General features: G+C 42.9%; 1 protein-coding gene across 1 annotated transcript in view; it reads right to left on the bottom strand.

Moving 5' to 3' along the window:
* The window catches only part of pgm2l1 (phosphoglucomutase 2-like 1), a 118473-nt gene that overhangs the window by 44939 nt on the left and 52154 nt on the right, over positions 1-21380 (bottom strand). Inside the window, exon 7 of the mRNA XM_060826931.1 lies at positions 6706-6895. Within this exon, the coding sequence (XP_060682914.1) occupies positions 6706-6895 (190 nt within the window). The remainder of the gene's footprint in view (positions 1-6705; positions 6896-21380) is intronic.

The raw sequence follows: 21380 nt of genomic DNA, 5'->3' as shown, positions 1-21380 counted from the left end.
TAAGCTAATGGAGCTAAGGACAGACAAGTCTCCTGGCCCTGATGGAATGCATCTCAGGGTACTAAAAGAGATGGCAGGAGAAATAGCAAATGCTCCTATGGTAATTTTGCAAAATTTGCTGGACTCTGGGGCAGTTCCAGCAGATTGGAAAACAGCAAATGTGACACCACTGTCTAAAAAGGGAGGTAGACAAAAATGGGGAATTATAGACCAGTTAGCTTAACTTCTATAGTGGGGAAGATGCTCGAGTTCATTATCAAGGTAGAAATAGCAAGGCATCGAGATAGAAACAGTCCCGTTGAACAGATGCAGCTTGGATTTATGAAGGGCAGGTCATGCTTACCTAATCTATTGGATATCAATGAAGACATTACGAGCACGGTTGACAATGGGTACCCAGTAGATGTGGTGTACCTGACTTCCAAAAGGCCTTCAACAAGGTGTCGTACAAGACACTGCGGCATAAGATAAAGATGCATGGCGTTACGGGTAAAGTATTAGGATGGATAGAGGATTCATTGACTAACAAGAAGCAAAGAGTGGGGATAAATGAGTGCTATTCTGGTTGGCAATCAGTAACTAGTGGTGTGCCTCAGGGATCAGTGTTGAGACCACAATTATTCACAATTTATATTGAAAATTTGGAGTTGGGGACCATAGGTAATGTGTCAAAGTTTGCAGATGATGGCAATGCCATTAAATGTCAAGGGATGATGATTAAAATTCTCCCTTGTTGGAGATTGGTTGGTTATTGCTTGGCTCAACGTTTCAGGCCAAACTTAGATGTTGTCCAAATCTCACCATACATGGACAAGGGTTGCTTCAGCATCTGAAAATTGTATCCAATGCTAAAGATTGTTCACTCAGTAAAAACTCTCACTTCTTATCTTATGAAGGAGGAAATGTCATTGATAAAGCAGCTAAAGATGATTGGGCCTAGGGCATTACTCCAAGGAATATATAGGTCCACTACCACCTGCTCTGGTAGTGTCCCTTTCTCTGTGCCAGGAGGCCCAGGTTCATCCCACTTGCTTGAAAGCTGCATAATAATGCTCTGACATTCCATGGCTGGTCTGAAGGATGATTAGAAAATATCTACCCTGAGAAATTCTTGCGGTGATGTTCTGGGCTGATAGATTTCACCTCCAGTAACCAGAAGGGGAGGTGTTTCAGTAGTAACGTTATAAGACTGACAATCCAGAGAGCCACGAGTTCAAATTTCATTACATTACCTGGAGGAATTAAAATCCAGTCACCTTCATCCCACCTTTGCTGGCTAGCTCTTGGTGGCATTTGAACCATGACAGCATTGAGGTCAGGTGCCAAATGGCCTTGGGGGAACCCAAACTGAGCGTAGTGAACAGGTTACTACTGAGGAAGTGCGGCTTGATAGCACTATTGACAACACTCTCCATCACATTACTGCTGAATAGCAGGTTGACATGAATCATTGGCTTGGTTGGATCGGTCCTGCACTTTATGGACAGGACAGAACTGGATGATTTCCCACATTGTTGGATTGCTGCCAGGCAATTGTTTTTGTAGACAGCATAAGGAGGACTCAAGAGAAGACAGCACCAGTCAGAACTGAGAGCAAATGGAGGACTTTAGGTCTAGCCGCTACTTGAGGAGAGTCAGAGCTGTGAACTGTGGGGAGAAAAGTTGAGATATCATTGGAACTAAAAATGGTTAAAAATATTAACTATTGATAATAAGATTTTAACTGCAACTAGGAATGAGTATCATTTTTCACTTTTTAAAAATGTCATCTTTATGGAAAGTTTATCAGAACTAGTAATGTGGATTATATATTAGTCAGATTCAACAACACAAGTAAAATTTCATGAATAGTTATAAAGGTGTATTGGTATCGAGAGTGTATGGCCTCCACAAGGTGGAAATTCCAGCAAGTTTCCCAGCATCTTGGGTAACTATTTCTCAATTGCAGCAGTAAGTTTTGGAATTTGAGCAGCATGGGGACCCATGAGGCCTAGAACTATCTGGATAACATGTTTATAGATTGAGTCACCCCACAGCAGAGGATGCAGGAAGTGAGGGATTGGGTAACTACCAGGCAGGCAGTGCAGGAGTCCCCAGAGTTCAACCCATTCTCCATGCAGCTTTTAGCCCTGAACATTAATGAGAGTGATAGTTCATCTAAGGAATGCAATCAGATTCCTGCACACGGTCCCTGGTTGGCACAGCTGTGGGGTGAGGTACAAGGGAATCTCGAACAGCAATGTTGATAAGGTGGTTTGAGGTACAAATCTAAGTTACTATGACCAAAGACATGAATCCAGAATGTCATGTTGTTGTCCTGGTGCCAAGGCCAAGGATAAATCACTGAATGACTGCAGCATCAAGGGATGGGTGAAACAAGCAATCATAGTGCATAATGGAACTAATGGCTTTTGTGGAAAAAGGACATGACCCTCCAGTAAGAATTTAGGAAGCCAGGTAGAAAATTAGTAAACAGGACCTTGAAAGTATATACTTCCACTTTACTCCCACTGCCATGCACAAATTAATAAAAAAAGTAGAAAGGCAGATGAATATTGGCTGAAAGGTTGGTGCAGAAGGAGGGCTTTAGATTCTTTGGACATTAGAACCAGCTCTTGACCAGATGATTTGCAACTAAATAGAGCTGTGACTTATGAACAAGAACCATAGGTCTCTTTGGAAATCGTTAAGACAACACCTTCCCAAACCCATGACCATTCCATCTACAAGGACAAGGACAGCATAGACATGGGAACACCACCACCTGCAAGATTTTCCTCCAAGCCACTCAGTCCTGATTTGGGAATAGATCATCATTCCTTCACTGTTGCTGGATTAAAATCCTGGAGTTCAATCCTCATCAGCATTGTGCGTTCTACCTACAGCACATGGACTGCAACAGTTCAAGAAGGTAGCTTCATCATCTTCTCAAGGACAACTAGGGTTGGGCAATAAATACTTGTCCAGCCAACAACACCCACATCCCACAAGTGAATTTAAACAACTGTCTCTCACTGCTTAAGAAATATTGTTCTCCATTCCTCCTACCAAAGTGGATAACCACACACTGATCGACATTATATTCCAATGGTCATGCTTTCTCCCTACTGACACTTCTTTGCATACTCACAACTCACATGCCCACCACGCTTTGTGCCATTAGCAAAATTGTAAATATTACAACTGGCCTCTGAAGTCACAATTATTCGCAAATTGTGAACAGCCAGGGTGTGATTCTTGTGGGATCCACTGAACACAGCCTACCAACCTGAGAATTCCTACTCTATGCTTTCTGCCTATTAACTAATTCTCAATACATCCCGCACACTGCTCCCAAAGAAAGTCTGTAGAACAGAGATAGTGTCCTTACCTCTACTCTGGGTTAGAAGGTCCAAGTTCAAGTCCTACCTGCCTTTCAACATGTCCAAACAAGTTGATTTGAAATAATTACACTGTACTACTCTCAGTCACAGAGATGTACAGCACGGAAACAGACCCTTCGGTCCAACCCGTCCACGCCAACCAGATATCCCAACCCAATCTAGTCCCACCTAACAGCAACCGGCCCAAATCCCTCCAAACCCTTCCTATTCATATACCCATACAAATGCCTCTTAAATGTTGCAACTGTGCCACCACTCCCTCTGGCAGCTCATCCCATACCCGTATCACCCTCTGTGTGAAAAAGTTGCCCCTTAGGTCTCTTTTATATCTTTCCCCTCTCACCTTAAATCTATGCCACCTAGTTCTGGACTGTCCACCCCAGGTACAGTTAGTAAATTTGCAGATGACACCAAAATTGGAGGTGTAGTGCCTATTTACCCTATTCATGCCCCTCATGATTTTGTAAACCTCTATAAGGTCACCCCTCAGTCTCCGACACTCCAGAGAAAACACCCCCAGCCTGTTCAGCCTCTCCCTATAGCTCAGATCCTCCAACCCTGGCAACATCCTTGTAAATCATTTCTGAACCCTTGCAAGTTTCACAACATCTTTCCAATAGGAAGGAGACCACAATTGCATGCAATATTCCAACAATAGCCTAACCAATGTCCTGTACGGCCGCAACATGATCTTCCAACTCCTGTACTCAATAATCTGACCAATAAATGAAAGCATACCAAACGTCTTCTTCACTATCCTACCTACCTGCGACTCCACTTTCAAGGAGCTATGAACCTGCACTCCAAGGTCTCTTTGTTCAGCAATACTCCCTAGGACCTTACCATTAAGTGTATAAGTCCTGCTAAGATTTGCTTTCCCAAAATGCAGAACCTCGCATTTATCTGAATTAAACTCCATCTGCCACTTCTCAGCCCATTGGGTCAAGATCCTGTTGTAATCTGAGGGAACCTTCTTGGCTGTTCACTACACCTCCAATTTTGGTGTCATCTGCAAATTTACTAACTGTACCTCTTATGCTCGCATCCAAATCATTTATGTAAATGACAAAAAGTAGAGGACCCAGCACTGATCCTTGTGGCACTCCACTGGTCAATGGCCTCCAGTCTGAAAAACAACCCTCCACCACCACCCTCTGTCTTCTACCTTTTGAGCCAGTTCTGTATCCAAATAGCTAGTTCTCCCTGTATTCAGTGAGATCTAACCTTGCTAATCAGTCACTCATGGGGAACCTTGTCGAACTCCTTACTGAAGTTCATATAGATCACATTTACCGCTCTGCCCTCATCAATCCACTTTGTTACTTCTTCAAAAAACTCAGTCAAGTTTGTGAGACATGATTTCCCACGCACAAAGCCATGTTGACTATCCCGAATCAGTGCTTGCCTTTCCAAATATATGTACATCCTGTCCCTCAGGATTCCCTCCAACAACTTGCCCATCACCGAGGTCAGGCTCACCAACACTATGGCAGTCCCAGTATATGTTTGGAAAATTAAAATCCCCTACCATAACTACCATATTATTCTTACAGATAGCTGAGATCTCCTTACAAGTTTGTTTCTCAATTTCCCTCTGACTACTGGGGGGTCCATAATACAATCCCAATAAGGTGATCATCCCTTTCTTATTTCTCAGTTCTACTCAAATTACTTCCCTGGATGTATTTCTGGGAATATCCTTCCTCACCACAGCTGTAATGCTATCCCTTATCAAAAATGCCACACCCCTCCTCTCTTGCCTCCCTTTCTATCCTTCCTGTAGCATTTGTATCCCAGAACATTAAGCTGCCAGTCTTGCCCATCCCTGAGCCATGTTTCTGTAATTGCTATGATATCCCAGTCCCGTGTTCCTAACCATGCCCTGAGTTCATCTACCTTCCCTGTTAGGTCTCTTGCATTGAAATAAATGCAGTATAATTTTAGTCCTACCTTGTCCCTGCCTGCCCTGACTGTTTGATTCGCTTCTGTCCTCAACTGTACCAGTCTCAGATTGATCTCTTTCCTCACGGTCAGTCCCATTAACTTTATTTTTTTGGTACTATTCCTCTTTATGAGCGCTAACCAAAGCCTTTTGAAATCTAAATACACCACATCCACTTACATCCATACATCAATCCTGTTAGTGACATCCTCAAAAAAACTGATGTCAATTTTGATGTCCCCTCGACAAATCAATGTTGACTTTGGCTAATCAAATAATCGTACTCCAAATATTCATGACTCATCTTTTATAGTAGGTTCCAGTCACTTCTCTACTATTGATGCCAATCTAAGAGGTCTTCAGTTCCTCAATTTCAATCTCCATCCTTTAATAAGCAGTAGGGTGAGATTTGCAAACTTCCAATCTGCAGGCACTGTAGCAGAATCCATAGAATTCTGAAAAATGATCACCAAAGTGTCCACTCTCAGTAGTGACCTCTTATATCACTTGAATGAAGGTCATCAGGTCCTAGAAATTTGTCAATTTTCAGTGCCAATCATTTCTCCAGAACTACTTATATGCTTTAATTAATACTAAATTTCGTTCAGATCAACATTGTCATTTTATTGATTGGATTTTCAGTTTTGTCTCATTTTAAATCCAACCACAGAGTGCAACTGGGAGTCCAATTTAAATTTAACACTAGCCATGTGAATCGCCAAGAGTTTGAAAAATGTCAGCAGCAAGAATAGACTGGGGCTGGTCTGCTCAATAAAAAGGTGGCTGCGTTTTACAATGCTTCTTGTGCTTCAGGAGAAGACTTGCTGGCCCTGGAATTGCTCAATATTATTCACGACGATTCCTGGTTACAGTATCTTTTGCCTGGCAGCATGTCAATTTAGCCAGCTGACAGACAGGAAACAGATACAAAAAGTATAAATAAGGCCGTGCCATTACGTTAGAGAGACAGAGAGGGCGGGACGGGCCAGAGAGAAAGAGTAATAGAGACACACACACAGAAGAAAGATGGGCCTTTTGCAACAAAGCCATTCTATGCTTTTACTGGTGTCACTATTACTGCAGCTTTTCTGTCTTTTACTGAACAACAGTGTTGTTATTTCCCATGCCGATATGTGGGAGGGAGGGGAATAGGTTTTGACTTTATGTAATAACGATGAATGGCTGACAATGAGCCTGCCCTTCAGTTGATACCTCTCTGATGGTTATATCTATTGAGGTCAATCAGGAGCAAGAGAAATGTAATGCAACCTGCCAATTCAATACCACTTATTATATTGCTGAAAGTGAACAACTATACTTAGGCACACAAAAGTTAACGGAAACATTTGACTTGCATAAACATAATGAAAAATTTATTACCAACACACATTCTCCCTCCTCTGGATTGGGGCATTTGACAGTTGAAAACTCCGGATCTGGATCCTTCTGTTCTGGAACTGGAATGGGTGGAGTAAAACCAAATGCCTCGAAAGCGGATTTCACATACTCGTGCCCAACACCATGAAAGGATGTGTGCACAAACTTGAGCGGTGTCTTTCTGTTAAGTTCTCTAAACAGTAGGAAACAAACACCTCAGGGACCAACATCATAATGGGGAAGGTTAACACAGCACTCACATTAGGAAAGGAAACAAGCTAAAAATTGTTAGAGACAGTTAAACAAATACACAATTCAATCGAATGGAAATTGTATGTTCAAGCAGCAAATTAAAACAACCCAGCTTTTCTTACATTTAAAAAATGTAGGATGGGGCACCAGTAGCTATCCATCTCTCCCCCATGGTTTAAGTAAATAAAGGATATTCACTGATTGAGATTATTGATTTGTGGCAGTGAGGTAGAAGATAAAGTAGGAGAAAAATACATGAGTGGAGAAATGATCTGAATTCACTTTAACTAAACAAAACTGATGTATGTTGATTATATAATTAACAACAAAAAAGTCCAGATGGCTTTTTACAATAGGTATGAGGTCACCATTTGGCTAAGTAATAGACTTGTTATTCCAGATTACAATGAAAATCATATTTCACCATCTACCAGGGTGAGATTTAAACTGGTATCTCCCTGAACATTAGTCTGTGGTTCTGGATTATTCGTCTGATCACATTATCACTATGCCACAGCCTCCCTCTTGTAACAGGTGTTGTGGCACTGTGGTATCATCCCTACCTGTGGGTAAAAGATCCAGATTAAAGTCCCATCTGCCACCTGAAGCCAAAGTGGAACCCCCCCACCCCAGCTCCTGAACAATATGGGCATTAGCAAGAATGTTGAGAAATTGTGCAAGCTAGCCAGTGAGGAGCTCCTGGACATTAACAGCTGGAAGTCTCATTTTTCAGCCAAGTATTGAACAGAGAGACAAAATTCTCACTTGAGTTGCAAGGAGTCACATTAGCATCCTCAATACAATATCATTGTTGATATGCAGGTTCCCTGTCTCCCACCTGCTAGACAGAAACTAGGCAACAACAATTCCCAACATGAAAGTCACAGTGATCTTGATCAGATGGGCTAATGGGGTAAGTGGTAGATGGAGTTTAATTCAGATAAAGGCGAGGTTCTGCGTTTTGGGAAAGCAAACCTTAGCAGGACTTATACACTTAATGGTAAGGTCCTAGGAGGGGTTGCTGAACAAAGAGACCTTGGAGTGCAGGTTCATAGCTCCTTGAAAGTGGAGTCACAGGTAGATAGGACAGTGAAGGTGTTTGGTATGCTTTCCTTTATTGGACAGAGTTTTCAGTACATGAGTTGGGAGGTCATGTTATGGCTGTACAGGACATTGGTTGGAATACTGTGTGCAATTCTGGTCTCCTTCCTAACAGGAAGATGTTGTGAAATTTGAAAGGATTCAGAAAAGATGCTGCCAGAGTTGGAGGATTTGATCTATAGGGAGAGACTGAACAGGCTGGGGCTGTTTTCCCTGGAGCGTCAGAGGCTGAGGAGTGGCCTTATTGTGGTTTACAAAATTATGATAGGGCATGGATAGGGTTAATAGACAAAGTCTTTTTCCTGGGGTCGGGGAGTCCAGAACTAGAGGGCATAGGTTTAGGGTGAGAAGGAAAAGATATAAAAGAGACCTAAGGGGCAACTTTTTCAAGCAGAGGGTGGTGCGTGTATGGAATGAGCTGCCAGAGGAAGTGGTGGAGGCTGGTACAATTGCAACATTTAAGAGGCATTTGGATGGATATATGAATAGGAAGGGTTTGGAGGGATATGGGCTGGGTGCTGGCAGATAGGACTCGATTGGGTTGGCATGGACGGGTTGGACCGATGGGTCTGTTTCCATCTTTAGTTCTCTACTACTCTAAATGATCTGGATGTGGGCGTAGAAGGATGGGTTAGTAAATTTGCAGATGACACTCAGGTAGGCAGAGTTGTGAATAGTGCCAAAGGATGTTGTGGGTTACAGAGTGACATAGATAAGATGCAGAGCTGGGCGGAGAAATGGCAAATGGAGTTTAATGCGGAAAAGTGTGAGTTTGTTAACTTCAGAAGAAGTAACAGGAATGCAGAGTACTGGGCTAATGGTAAAATTCTGCGCAGTTTGGATGAAGAGAGAGATCTTGATATCCTGGCACATAAATCCCTTAAAGTTGTCACCAAGATAGATAGGGTTATTAAGACGACATATGGTGTTTTGGCATTTATTGGTAGGGGGATTGGGTTTCAGAGCCATGAGATCATGCTTCAGCTGTACAAGACACTAGTAAGGCTGCACCTGGAATATTACATACAGTTCTGGTCACCGCATTATAGGAAGGATATGGAAGCTTTGGAAAGAGTTCAGAGGAGATTTACTCGGATGTTGCCTGGTATGGAAGGAAGGTCTTATGAGGAAAGGCTGAGGGAACTGAGGCTGTTTTCATTGGAGAGAAAATTGAGAGATGACTTAAATCAAGATGTATGAGATAATCAGAGGGTTAGATAGGGTGGACAGTGAGAGCCTGTTTCTTCGGATGGTAAAGGCTAACACGGTGGGCGGCACGGTGGCACAGTGGTTAGCACTGCTGCCTCACAGTGCCTGAGACCCGGGTTCAATTTCCGACTCAGGCGACTGACTGTGTGGAGTTTGCACGTTCTCCCCGTGTCTGCGTGGGTTTCCTCCGGGTGCTCTGGTTTCCTCCCACAGTCCAAAGATGTGTGGGTTAGGTGAATTGGACATGCTAAATTGCCCGTAGTGTTAGGTAAGGGGTAAATCTAGAGGTATGGGTGGGTTGCGCTTCGGCGGGTTAGTGTGGACTTGTTGGGCCAAAGGGCCTGTTTCCACACTAAGTCTAATCTAATCTAAACAAGGGGACATAGCTTTAAATTGAGGGGTGATAGATTTCGGACAGGTATCAGGATAGTTTCTTTACTCAGAGAGTAGTAAGGGTGTGGAACGGCATGGTTGCAACAATAGTGGACTCACCCATGTTAAGGGCATTTAAATGGGCATTGGGCATATATGTGGATAATAAGGAACAGACGGGCATCAGATTAATTTCACAGATTGGCCAACAGAGGGCCGAAGGGTCTGTACTGCGCTGTAACATTTATGTTCTATACTCATTGGAGTTTCGAAGAGTGGGAGGGAGACCTTATTGAAATATACAAAGCCTTGGGAGCGTGACAGGGTAGATGCACAGAGGTTGTTCCTCCTTGTGGTAGAGTGTAAGATCAGAAGGCATAATCTCAGAGTGATCAATTTGCTGAATTATTTACCAAAGGCTTGTTAGGGCTGGGTCACTAAGTATACTCAAGGCTGAGATAGACAGATTATTAATCAGCAAAGGAATCAAGAATTATGGGGAAAGGTAGGAAAGTGGAGTTGAGGATCATCAGATCAGCCATGATCTTATTGAATAAATGGACTCAATGGGCCAAATGGCCTTCTTCCGCTCTTGTGGTCTGAAGGGAGAGCCAAGATCAAGGGCTAAGAGTACAGGTGGGTTAAAAGAAATGAAAGGTGAAACGGGGTAGATGGGGCTGTGGAATTCAGAACATAGCAGATAATCATGGTGTAACTGATTAGCAGAGAAAGCGCAAAAGACTAAATGATCTACTTTTGTTTATAATTTATACATTTATATGTAAATTAGCCCTAAATCTGTTCAAGACCATTTCATCTGGCCTCTATAGGTGCTCTGTCCTAAGAAAATAAAGTCCTTCCTCTTGCACCATCATTCCAGTGCCTCAGACAAGATTAGAGACACAAAAACTGCAGATGCTGGAATCCAAAGTAGACAGGCAGGAGGCTGGAAGAACACAGCAAGTCAGGCAGCATCAGGAGGTGGAAAGGTTGTCATTTTGAGTGTAACCGTTCTTCAAGACTTCGGGGGGGGTGTTATGGGAGCTGCACATAAAGGGCGTGGTAGGGGAGGGTGCTGAAGATGGTAGAGGGTACAACCTGGTTGGTCAGTGGGAGAAATGAATCTGATTGGTGGTAAGGTGGGGGAGGGGCTGGGAAGGGAGTCGAGGGACGGGAAAGGAGGTTATTTGAAATTGGAGAACTCAGTGCCCAGAGCCCAGTGCAGAGTCCTCTGGGCTGTAGGGTGGCCACGCAGAAAGTGAGCTGTTGTTCTTCCAATTTGGTTCATTGGGGCAATGGAGGAGGCCAAGGATGGTCATGTTGGAAAGGGACTGGGGAAATGGAATTAAAAATGGGCATTGACTGGGAGGTCCAGCCGGCCCCTGCAGGCCTGGCTGAGGTGCTCAGTGAACTGTTCCCTAAGTTTACATTCAGTCACCCCGATGTAGACAAGGCCACATTGGGAGCACCTGATGCAGTAAACTAGGTTGGAAGAGGGGCAAGTGAACCTCTGTCTCATTTGGAGGGGTTTTTTGAGGCCCTGGATGAAGGGGGGGGGGGGGTTACCAGCAGGTTTTGCATCTTTTCCGGTTGCTGGGGAAGGTATTAACACTTATCTTCCGTCTGGGCAGCCTACAGCCTCCCTTCCCTTCCCAGCTCCTCCCCCTCCCTTTCACTCCTCCCAGCCACTTACTGGATTTATTCCTCCCATTGACCAACCATGTTGTACCCTCTGCCTGTCTTCACCTATCCCCACTTCACCACCCTGTCTCTGCCACCTCTTTTAGCTGCAACTCCCCTCACATCCACCTTCAGTCCTGAAGAAGGGTGAAACCCGAAGAGTCGGCGTCTCCACCTCCTGATACAGTGTTCTTCCAGCCTCCTGCGTGTCTACTCAAGACAAGGTTGGCAGGAAAAGTTAGCAGCTGAACAATGGGCTACTTTCAAAGAAGGAATGGTTTGGACACATGACGGAGCTTTTCCCTTGTAAGGGAAGGGAGCACAAACAAATCTAGAGCTCCCTAGATTAAAAAGATGTAGAAATTATGAAGGAGGAACAACAATGTGCTTATGACAGTATTAAGTTTTGGCGATGCGAACAAAGGGGCCGAAGTAATGGACGGATCCACACCAAGAGTGGCACTGTGATAAAAACAATAAACGAGCACACATTCTCCTTCCACAGCAAGTGTCAAAGTTGCAAAAGTGAAAACAAGCTTAAAACGTCGTGCAGAAGAATCACAGGAAGTACCTAGTGTTCTTATTAACGAATGTTAACAACAAGCAGCATGAAGAAAATAATTCGCCGAAACAGGAATGATATTAGTTTAGCGCAACCAAACCCTACTGATCTTCAGCATTTGGTGATTCCAATTACATACAAAGTATATAAGCCGGATAACGGAGCAGAAGAAAAATTTCTTTTGGCGGATAGTGGTCAAGTAAGTAATTGTATAATCATATTTGGCAGGAAATCTTGGATACATTATTTAGCAGAATCGAGATTTATATATGGAACAGCTGATAGCGGGTTACCCACCACAAATAACGCCAAAAAAAAATCGCAGACGATAGAATAAGAAAAATTGTTCTTGAACACGGTGAAAGAGATTGTTTGGAATATCTTAGAGGAGTAGCGCATAACTATCAAATGAACTAAAAAATTTCATTGTTTAATATTAATGTGAGATTTTACTGCCATTATAAAGATTTTAAAAATATACTTCTTTTTTCTGGTTAAAGTTTGTAACTCCTTTTTATATATAACCAATAAAGTGATATTTATTTTACCTCTTTTTTAAAAAATCAATATGTAGTATGTAGTTGTATAAATAAAGGGGACTGAGAAGTATGAAAGAACAGGTGGGAGGGAAAACAATCAGTACATAGAGTCATCGAGATGTACAGCACGGAAACAAACCCTTCGGTCCAACCCGTCCATACCAACCAGATATCCCAATCCAATCTAGTCCCACCTGCCAGCACCCGGCCCATATCCCTCCAAACCCTTCCTATTCATATACTCATCCAAATGCCTCTTATGTTGCAATTGTACCAGCCTCCACCACTTCCTCTGGCAGCTCATTCCATACATGTACCACCCTCTGCGTGAAAAAGTTGCTCCTTAGGTCTCTTTTATATCTTTCCCCCCTCACCCTAATCCTATGCCCTCTAGTTCTGGACTCCCTGACCCCAGGGAAAAGACTTTGCCTATTTATCCTATCCATATACATATTTCCAATGGCGAATAGCCTCCAGAGATCAAACGACCCCAGTGGAGAGACGCTGGTGGAGAACTGGCAGTGGCTAATCATCGGCAGCGAATCTGCACCAACCCCAGTGTTGATGCAGACATGATAGGCCAGATGGCCTCCTTCTGCACCATATCAACTATGTGTTATTGTACAGCAGCCTTTTGATTCAGGGTACACTCAGAAACGCTGCGCAGCATTTCCCAGATAAATATCTCATTATTCTGCCTTGCACAATATACAAAGATTTGGATGATATCTTGTGATGAAGTGATAATATCCTCACCTCTGGGCCAGGAGGCCCAGGTTCAAGACTCCACAAGTGTGTTACAACATATTTGAATAGATTGATTATAATAAGGAGTTGAGATTATAGGAACTCGTAGCACGCTAATGATTTTTCAAACTTTTCCGCAGATCATTCTTGTTTTTGACCATGTGTTAAAACCAAACCGGTCAGTGCTTCTACATTTCAAGCAGAGACCAAAATTAATTATACTGGAAGGAAATATTCAGCAGGTCAGGCACCTTGGAGATGGAACCACCTTGACTACAATTGACTGCTATTTTCCCACTGTCTCCTTTCTCCCTCAGCTGTCACGTGCACAACTCCCCTCAATACTTCAACCAACTGGCGGTTCCTCACATCAGAGCTTTGAGTGCCTAGAAGCTATTCAATCCCAGTGATAAAATTCAGATGAACTGTTATTCAATGTCTACAATAGAAATTGTTCAATAGTTTGACAAACTTTGACCAGTCTTCCACTTTCTAACATAAAATGGTTGTGGCCAAAGCTGACATTCAGCATACTGTCTGGTGTACCAAAGTTGCTGGAATGACTGCAGTACCATAAAATGGAGGTAAAAACAAGGGCTGCAGATGCTGGAAATCAGAGTCTAGATTAGAGTGGTGCTGGAAAAGCACAGCAGGTCAGGCAGCATCCGAGGAACAGGAAAATCAATGTTTTGGGCAAAAGCCCTTCACCAGGTATACCATAAAATGGAGTCAACACTTTCAGCAGGAAAGGAGAAAAGGTGAAAGAAATAGCCAAGACCTTTCTGCATCCAGAGAACTATTCACCCAGAGCAAATAAATCAACACCAAAGCTTTCTCAAAGGATTAAAAAGGAATGAGTAGATTTGGTTAATTAAAGTGAACCTGTTAATTATCAGATTTCAACTGGACAAGATCACAGTAAATTGTAAATGGAAAAAGAAACCTAACCATATGAACAATCTATTTTTGTCACTATAGTGAGGCATGGATTGATTAAAGAGGAAGTAGGCAATTAAAATAATTCTTCATTTGGGAGCAAACCAGGCAAATTCAATATCATGAGACATGGAGTAGTGCGCAAATAATCAACTGGCACACAGATGGTCTTCAAAGATACCTGAAACATTGATCTCAAAATTAGTCTGTCAAGTCACAATTCAGGTAATTATACAGCCAGAACATAAAAACACAAGCAGGAACTGGTGAATAACACTAATGGAATTTGGCCAACTATCATACAGATGTCCTTCCACCCTTAAATCCAGTCACTTGGCATTGAATTTGGTGAAAACAAGGACTGCAGATGCTGGAAACCAGAGTCTAGATTAGAGTGGTGCTGGAAAGGCACAGCAGGTCAGGCAGAATCCAAGGAGCAGGAAAATCGATGTTTCGGGCAAAAGCCCTTCATATGAATTTGGTGAGACATGCTCTCTCAATTTAATACAGTTACAATCAAATGATCTTACCCAAGCAGGTACAAGAATGGATGATTTATGCAGGATCTTGTTTAAGTGGAGTGTGCAGTACTCTGATGGTTAGATTATATAAAGCCATGACGTGGAGATGCCAGTGTTGGACTGGGGTGGACAAAGTCAGACATCATACGACACCAGGTTATAATCCAACAAGTTTACTTAAAATCACAAGTTTTCAGAGCAGTGTGATTTTAAATAAATCTGTTAGATTATAACCTGGTGTCATATGACTGCTGACTTAGATTACAAAGCACCTCCTAAGTTGAGAGTGTGTTGCTGGAAAAGCACAGCAGGTCTGGCAGAATCCAAGGAACAGAAAAATTGACGTTTTGGGCCGGTATCCTTAAATCAGGAAAATTCCTGATTAAGGGCTCTAGCCCAAAACGTCGATCTTCCTGCTCCTTGGATGCTGCCAGACCTGCTGCGCTTTTCCAGCAACACACTTTCAACTCTGATCTCCAACATCTGCAGACCTCACTGTCTCCACTGCCTAAGATGGGCAAACTGTAGAAAGACTCTAGAGTTTACCTCATGAGAATTCTTTGTCAGATAGTGGGCATCTAGACTAGGAAGTCTTTAAAAGCACAACACATATACACTCCTCTAATGAACACATTATTTCATTTTCTTAAAAAAAATTAGTCAACTCAACCTGTGAATCTATGTGATGTAGTGGCACGCTGTGATGTGCTCCAACATGTTGCATGATGTTGCAACAAAATGGCTATGAATTGATAGACATAGTTTATTCTCAGCCTTGAAAATTAAGAATAGGCCTAGTGACTCTCACCATGGAGTTATTAGGCGGACATATTTGTGTGGTACGGAGGATGGAAAGCACTATCAAAAGTTGTATTGATCACATAAGGCATATCAGATAAGCATATACGATACCATGATGTAAGCCAAAAGATACGACAGCAGAATTGGCCATTTTGCACATTGAGCCCATTCCACCATGATGTATTTCGCTACACATTAGAGAACCCCATACTAATCAAGGGCCTATCTCTTGGTCTTAACCATACTCAATGACTTGGCCTCCACAGCCTTCTGTGGCAATGAATTTCACAGATTCACCATTTGGCTGAAGAAATTCCTTTTCACCAACTGGAAAGAGTCATCCCTTCACTCTGAGGCATGTTCTGGCCAACACTTATCCATGTACTAGACCCACTCAAAGTCATTACCTGGTAATTTACCTCAAGACTGCTTGTAGAATCCAACTGCATTGGTTGTGACACACTGTGGGATGTCCCAAATTTCTTTCCTTCTGTTTTTCCAAAAGTACTCTGCTTAAGGTAGAACTAGAATTATCAAAGAACTGAGTGCTGTATGTTGAGATATGGTGAATAAAAACAAGAATATGTGAATGCTCCCAATCTCTGCCTGTGGGAGGTGCTCATCAGAAGGCAAAGTGAAAATTGAGCAAGAACAGATCACTATAACTCTTGCACATGAGTTCATGTCTGCTGTGACCCATGAGATGGGGAAGTGAACGCAAACTTTTTTTTAAGCTGTAAATACAAGTGGAAGTTGCAACATTTCGAACAGATCATTGCAAAGTTATTGCAGCTGTAAGCCTGATAAAGCAAGAATTCAATAAAAGGTACAATGTATCAGAGAAGCACAACCACTATGTAAATGTGCTAAGGCACATCACAGCAACACAGGACAACCAAGTATGAGAGAGCTAGAGGTGATCTTAGATCAGGTAACCAAAAGCTTGGTCAAAAAGAATATGCTTGAAGAATTATCTTAAAAGGAAGAAAGCAAAGCAAAGAGGCATAGGGTGTAGGGCAGGGCTTTCAGAGTTCAAAATCTTGGCAAGTGAAGCCACGGCAACCAATGGGATGGAAGGATCAATGACTGGGGAGAGACTGGATCAGTTAGGACTACAGTGTTTTGGCCTTTATTAATAAAGGGATTGAGTTCCGGAACCAGGAGGTTATGCTGCAGCTGTACAAATCTCTGGTACGGTCACACTTGGAGTATTGCGTACAGTTCTGGTCACCGCATAATAATAAGGATGTGGAAGCTTTGGAAAGGGTGCAGAGGAGATTTACTCGGACGTTGCCTGATATGGAAGGAATGTCTTATCAGGAAAGGCTGAGGGCCTCGAGGCTGTTCTCATTAGAGAGAGGAAGGTTGAGAGGTGACTTAATAGAGACATATAAGATAATCAGAGGGTTAGATAGGGTGGACAGGGAGAGCCTTTTTCCAAGTATGGGGACGGCGAACATGAGGGGACACAACTTTAAAGTGAGAGGAGATAGGTATAAGACAGATGTCAGAGGTAGTTTCTTTACTCAGAGAGTAGTAAAGGTATGGAATGCTTTGCCTGCTATGGTAGTAGATTCGCCAAGTTTAAGTGCATTTAAGTTGTCACTGGACAGGCAAATGGACGTACATGGAATAGTGTAGGTGGGATGGGCTTCAGATTGGTACGACAGGGCGGCGCAACATCGAGGGCCGAAGGGCCTGTACTGCGCTGTAATGTTTTATATTCATTGGAGTTTAGGAAAAAAAGCGGGGGGGGGGGGGGAATCTCATAGAAACCAATAAAATTCTGATGGGATTAGACAGGGTAGATACACAACGGATGATGTTCTCAATGGCCAGGGAGGTCAGAAGAGGCCTTTTAAAGTCAGAGATAAGAATGAATTTCCTCACCCAAACAATGGTGAGGCTGTGGAATCCTCAGCCACAGAAAACTTGTTATTGCCAAAACACTGAAGACTTAAGAACCATATCTGCTGCCTCTTTCTTATGACCAAAGGAATTAAAGAATGTGGGGAGAAAGTAGGAACAGGGCACTGAGCGGAATGATCAGGCATGATCATATTGAATAGCAAAGCAGGCTCAAAAGACCAAATAACCTACTTCTGCTCAGATATTCTATGTTTCTATGTTAATGGTGCAATAATTATAATTGTGAACACACACATGAATTAAAGGAGCACAGATAACGAAGTTTAGGATTGGAGGAAATTATAGAAATAGGGACAAGCAAGGATATGGAGAGATTTGAAAATAAGGATGAGAATTTTTAAAAAAATTAAGACTTTACATAACCAGGTTTTACAGTGAGCACAGGGGTGATAGGGGCTTTGTTACAAGTAAGCTCAACATTCCTGTGCTTAACTTACATTTCTAATCAAGTACAAGAATTCTAAAAATGACTGACTTCCCATTCCCACACAGTAGTGTCCAAAAATATCAATAAATAGCAATCAACAACGTCAAACATGCTGGGCACAGATAACCACTAGACTCAACAGAAGATATTGCTACTATGAGCAACTTAAACTAATCTAAACTTTCCCAGAAGATTCGACCATCCCTCGATAGCACAAAACCAGTGTGTCACTTGATAGCTGCCCTGGGAACAGGGGATGACCATAAGACCACAAGACATAGGAGTGGAAGTAAGGCCATTTGGCCCATCGAGTTCACTCCGCCATTCAATCATGGCTGATGGGCATTTCAACTCCACTCACCCGCATTCTCCCCGTAGCCCTTAATTCCTCGAGACAACAAGAATCTATCGATCTCTGCCTTGAAGACATTTAGCGTCCCGGCCTCCACTGCACTCTGCGGCAATGAATTCCACTGGCCCACCACTCTCTGGCTGAAGAAATGTTTCCGCATTTCTGTTCTGAATTTACCCCCTCTAATTCCAAGGCTGTGTCCAAGGGTCCTAGTCATCCTCACCTAACGGAAACAACTTCCTAGCGTCCACCCTTTCCAAGCCATGTATTATCTTGTACGTCTCTATTAAGTCTCCCCTTAATCTTCTAAACGCCAATGAAAACAATCCCAGGATCCTCAGCCGTTCGTCATATGTTAGACCTACCATTCCAGGGATCATCCGTGTGAATCTCCGCTGGACACGTTCCAGTGCCAGTATGTCCTTCCTGAGGTGTGGGGACCAAAACTGGACACAGTACTCCAAATGGGGTCTAACCAGAGCTTTATAAAGTCTCAGTAGCACAATGGTGCTTTTATATTCCAACCCTCTTGAGATAAGTGATAACATTGCATTCACTTTCTTAATCATGGACTCAACCTGCATGTTTACCTTTAGAGAATCCTCGACTAGCACTCCCAGATCCCTTTGTACTTTGGCTTTACGAATTTTCTCACCGTTTAGAAAGTAGTCTATGCTTTTATTTTTTGCCAAAGTGCAAGACCTCGCATTTGCTCACGTTGAATTCCATCAGCCATTTGCTGGACCACTCTCCCAAACTGTCTAGATCCTTCTGTAGCCTTCCCAATTCCTCAGTACTACCTGCCTGTCCACCTAACGTCGTATCATCGGCAAACTTCGCTAGAATGCCCCCAGTCCCTTCATCCAGATCATTAATATATAATGCGAACAGCTGCGGCCCCAACACTGAATCCTGCGGGACACCGCTTGTCACCGGCTGCCATTCCGAAAAATAACCTTTTATCCCAACTCTCTGCCTTCTGTCAGACAATCCTCAATCCATACCAATAGCTCACCTCGAACATCATGGGCCCTCACTTTGCTCAGCAGCCTCCCGTGTGGCACCTTATCAAAGGCCTTATGGAAGTCTAGATAGACCACATCCACTGGGTTTCCCTGGTCTAACCTACTTGTCACCTCTTCAAAGAATTCCAACAGGTTTGTCAGGCATGACCTCCCCTTACTAAATCCATGTTGACTTGTTCTAATCAGACTCTGCTCTTCCAAGAATTTAGAAACCTCATCCTTAATGATGGATTCTAGAATTTTACCAATAACCGAGGTTAGGCTAATTGGCCTGTGATTTTCCATCTTTTGTCTTGATCCTTTCTTGAACAGATAGTTGCTAATTTGTATCTTAATACCATTCACCTATGACCCTGAATATCCATGCACAATAAAAGTCTATTAATTTAATGTTAAAATTTTAATTTGACCACTTGCCACACACAAAGTCTTTAAGACTTTTGGAGCAAGAGTAATCCTTGACATTGTGAAAAGACGCTTCTTGGCACCATCCCCATACATACAGAGTTATACAGCACGGAAACAGACCCTTCAGTCCAACCAGTTCATGCTGAACATAATCCCAAACAAAGCTAGTTCCACTTGCCTGTACTTGCTCCACATCCTTCCAAACCTTTCTTAATCACTTACTTATCTAAATATCTTTTAAATGTTGTAATTCTACCTGCATCCACCACTTCATCTGGAAGTTCATTCCACATGCAAACCACTCTAAAAAAGTTATCCCTCATGTCTTTAAAATTTTTCTCTTCTTATACTAAGAATACGACTCTTAGTCTTGAAATCCCCCACCCTAGGGAAAAGACTTTCATTCACCTTATCTGTATCCCTCATAATTTTATAACCTTCTATTAATCACCCCTCAACCTCCTATGCTCCAATGAAAAAAACTCCCAGTCTCTCCTTATAAATGAAACTCTCCACGTCCGGCAACATCCTGGTAAACTTTTTCTGAACCCTCTCCAGCTTAATAGCATCCTTCCGAGAATAGGGTGACCAGAACTGGACACAGTATTCCAGAAGAGGCCTCACCAATTTCATGAACAGCCTCAACACAACATCCCCACTCCAAACTCAAAAGGTCTGAGCAATGAAGGCAAGTACACTGAATACCTTCTTAACCATCCTGTCTACACGTGATCAACTAGGAGAAAATGAGGACTGCAGATGCTGGAAATCAGAACTGAAGAGTGTCGTGCTGGAAAAGCATAGCTAGGAATGCAATAGGTGTATGAATAGGGGGTGAAAGTGATAGGTTGGAAGGGAGGATGGAGCAGATAGGTGGGAAGAAAGATGGACAAGTCGGACAGTGCTGAGTTGGAAGGTTGGAACTGGGATAAGGTGGGGGACCATCCGAGGAGCAGGAGAATCAACGTTTCGGGCATAAGCCCTTCATGAGTAATGAGCCTCACTTGATCCCAGTTTCAACTTCCAACTCAACACTGTCCCCTTGAACTGTCCTACTTGTCCATTTTCCTTCCCATCTATCTGCTCCACGCTGCTCTCCAACCTATCATTTTCACCTCAACTTTCATCTACCTGTCGTTTTCCCAGCTACCTTTCTCCCAGCCCCACCCTTTTATCACTCAGCCTCCTTGGCCCACAAGCCTCATTCCTGATGAAGAGCTTATGCCCGAAACGTACATTCTCCTGCTCCTCGGATGCTGCCTGACCGGCTGTGTTTTTCCAGCACCACACTCTTTAACTGCTTATATGTGATGCAAACTTCAAAGAATTATGTACCTAAACGCAAAGGGCTCTCTGTTCCACAACACTACCCAAAGCCTTGCCATTAACTGTATAAAGTCCAGCCCTTGTTTGTTTTACCAAAATGCAATACGTCACATTTATCCAAATTACACTCCATCTGCTACTCCTTAGCCCATTGATCCAGCTGATCAGGGTTCCTTTGTAATTTGAGTTTACCTTCTTCACTCTCGACTATACCACCAATTTTGGTGTCATCTGTAAATTTGCTAACCATGCTTTCTTTTTATATCTAAATCATTCATATAAATGACAAACAGAAGTGGACCCAGCACCAATCCCTATGGAACACTGTTGGTAACAGGCCTCCAGTCCCAAAAGCGACCCTGCACCACTCAGTCTCCCACTGTCAAGCCAATTTTGTATCTAATTGGCAAGCTCATCCTGAATTCCATGTGACCTAACTTTACTAATTCGTCTACCATGTAAAGTTTTGTCCAAGGCTTTTATTAAAGTCC

Source organism: Hemiscyllium ocellatum, chromosome 6 (genome assembly GCF_020745735.1).
Source record: "Hemiscyllium ocellatum isolate sHemOce1 chromosome 6, sHemOce1.pat.X.cur, whole genome shotgun sequence".
In the NCBI taxonomy this organism is placed as follows: Eukaryota; Metazoa; Chordata; class Chondrichthyes; order Orectolobiformes; family Hemiscylliidae; genus Hemiscyllium; species Hemiscyllium ocellatum.
This window is presented reverse-complemented; position numbering and strand designations above follow the sequence as displayed.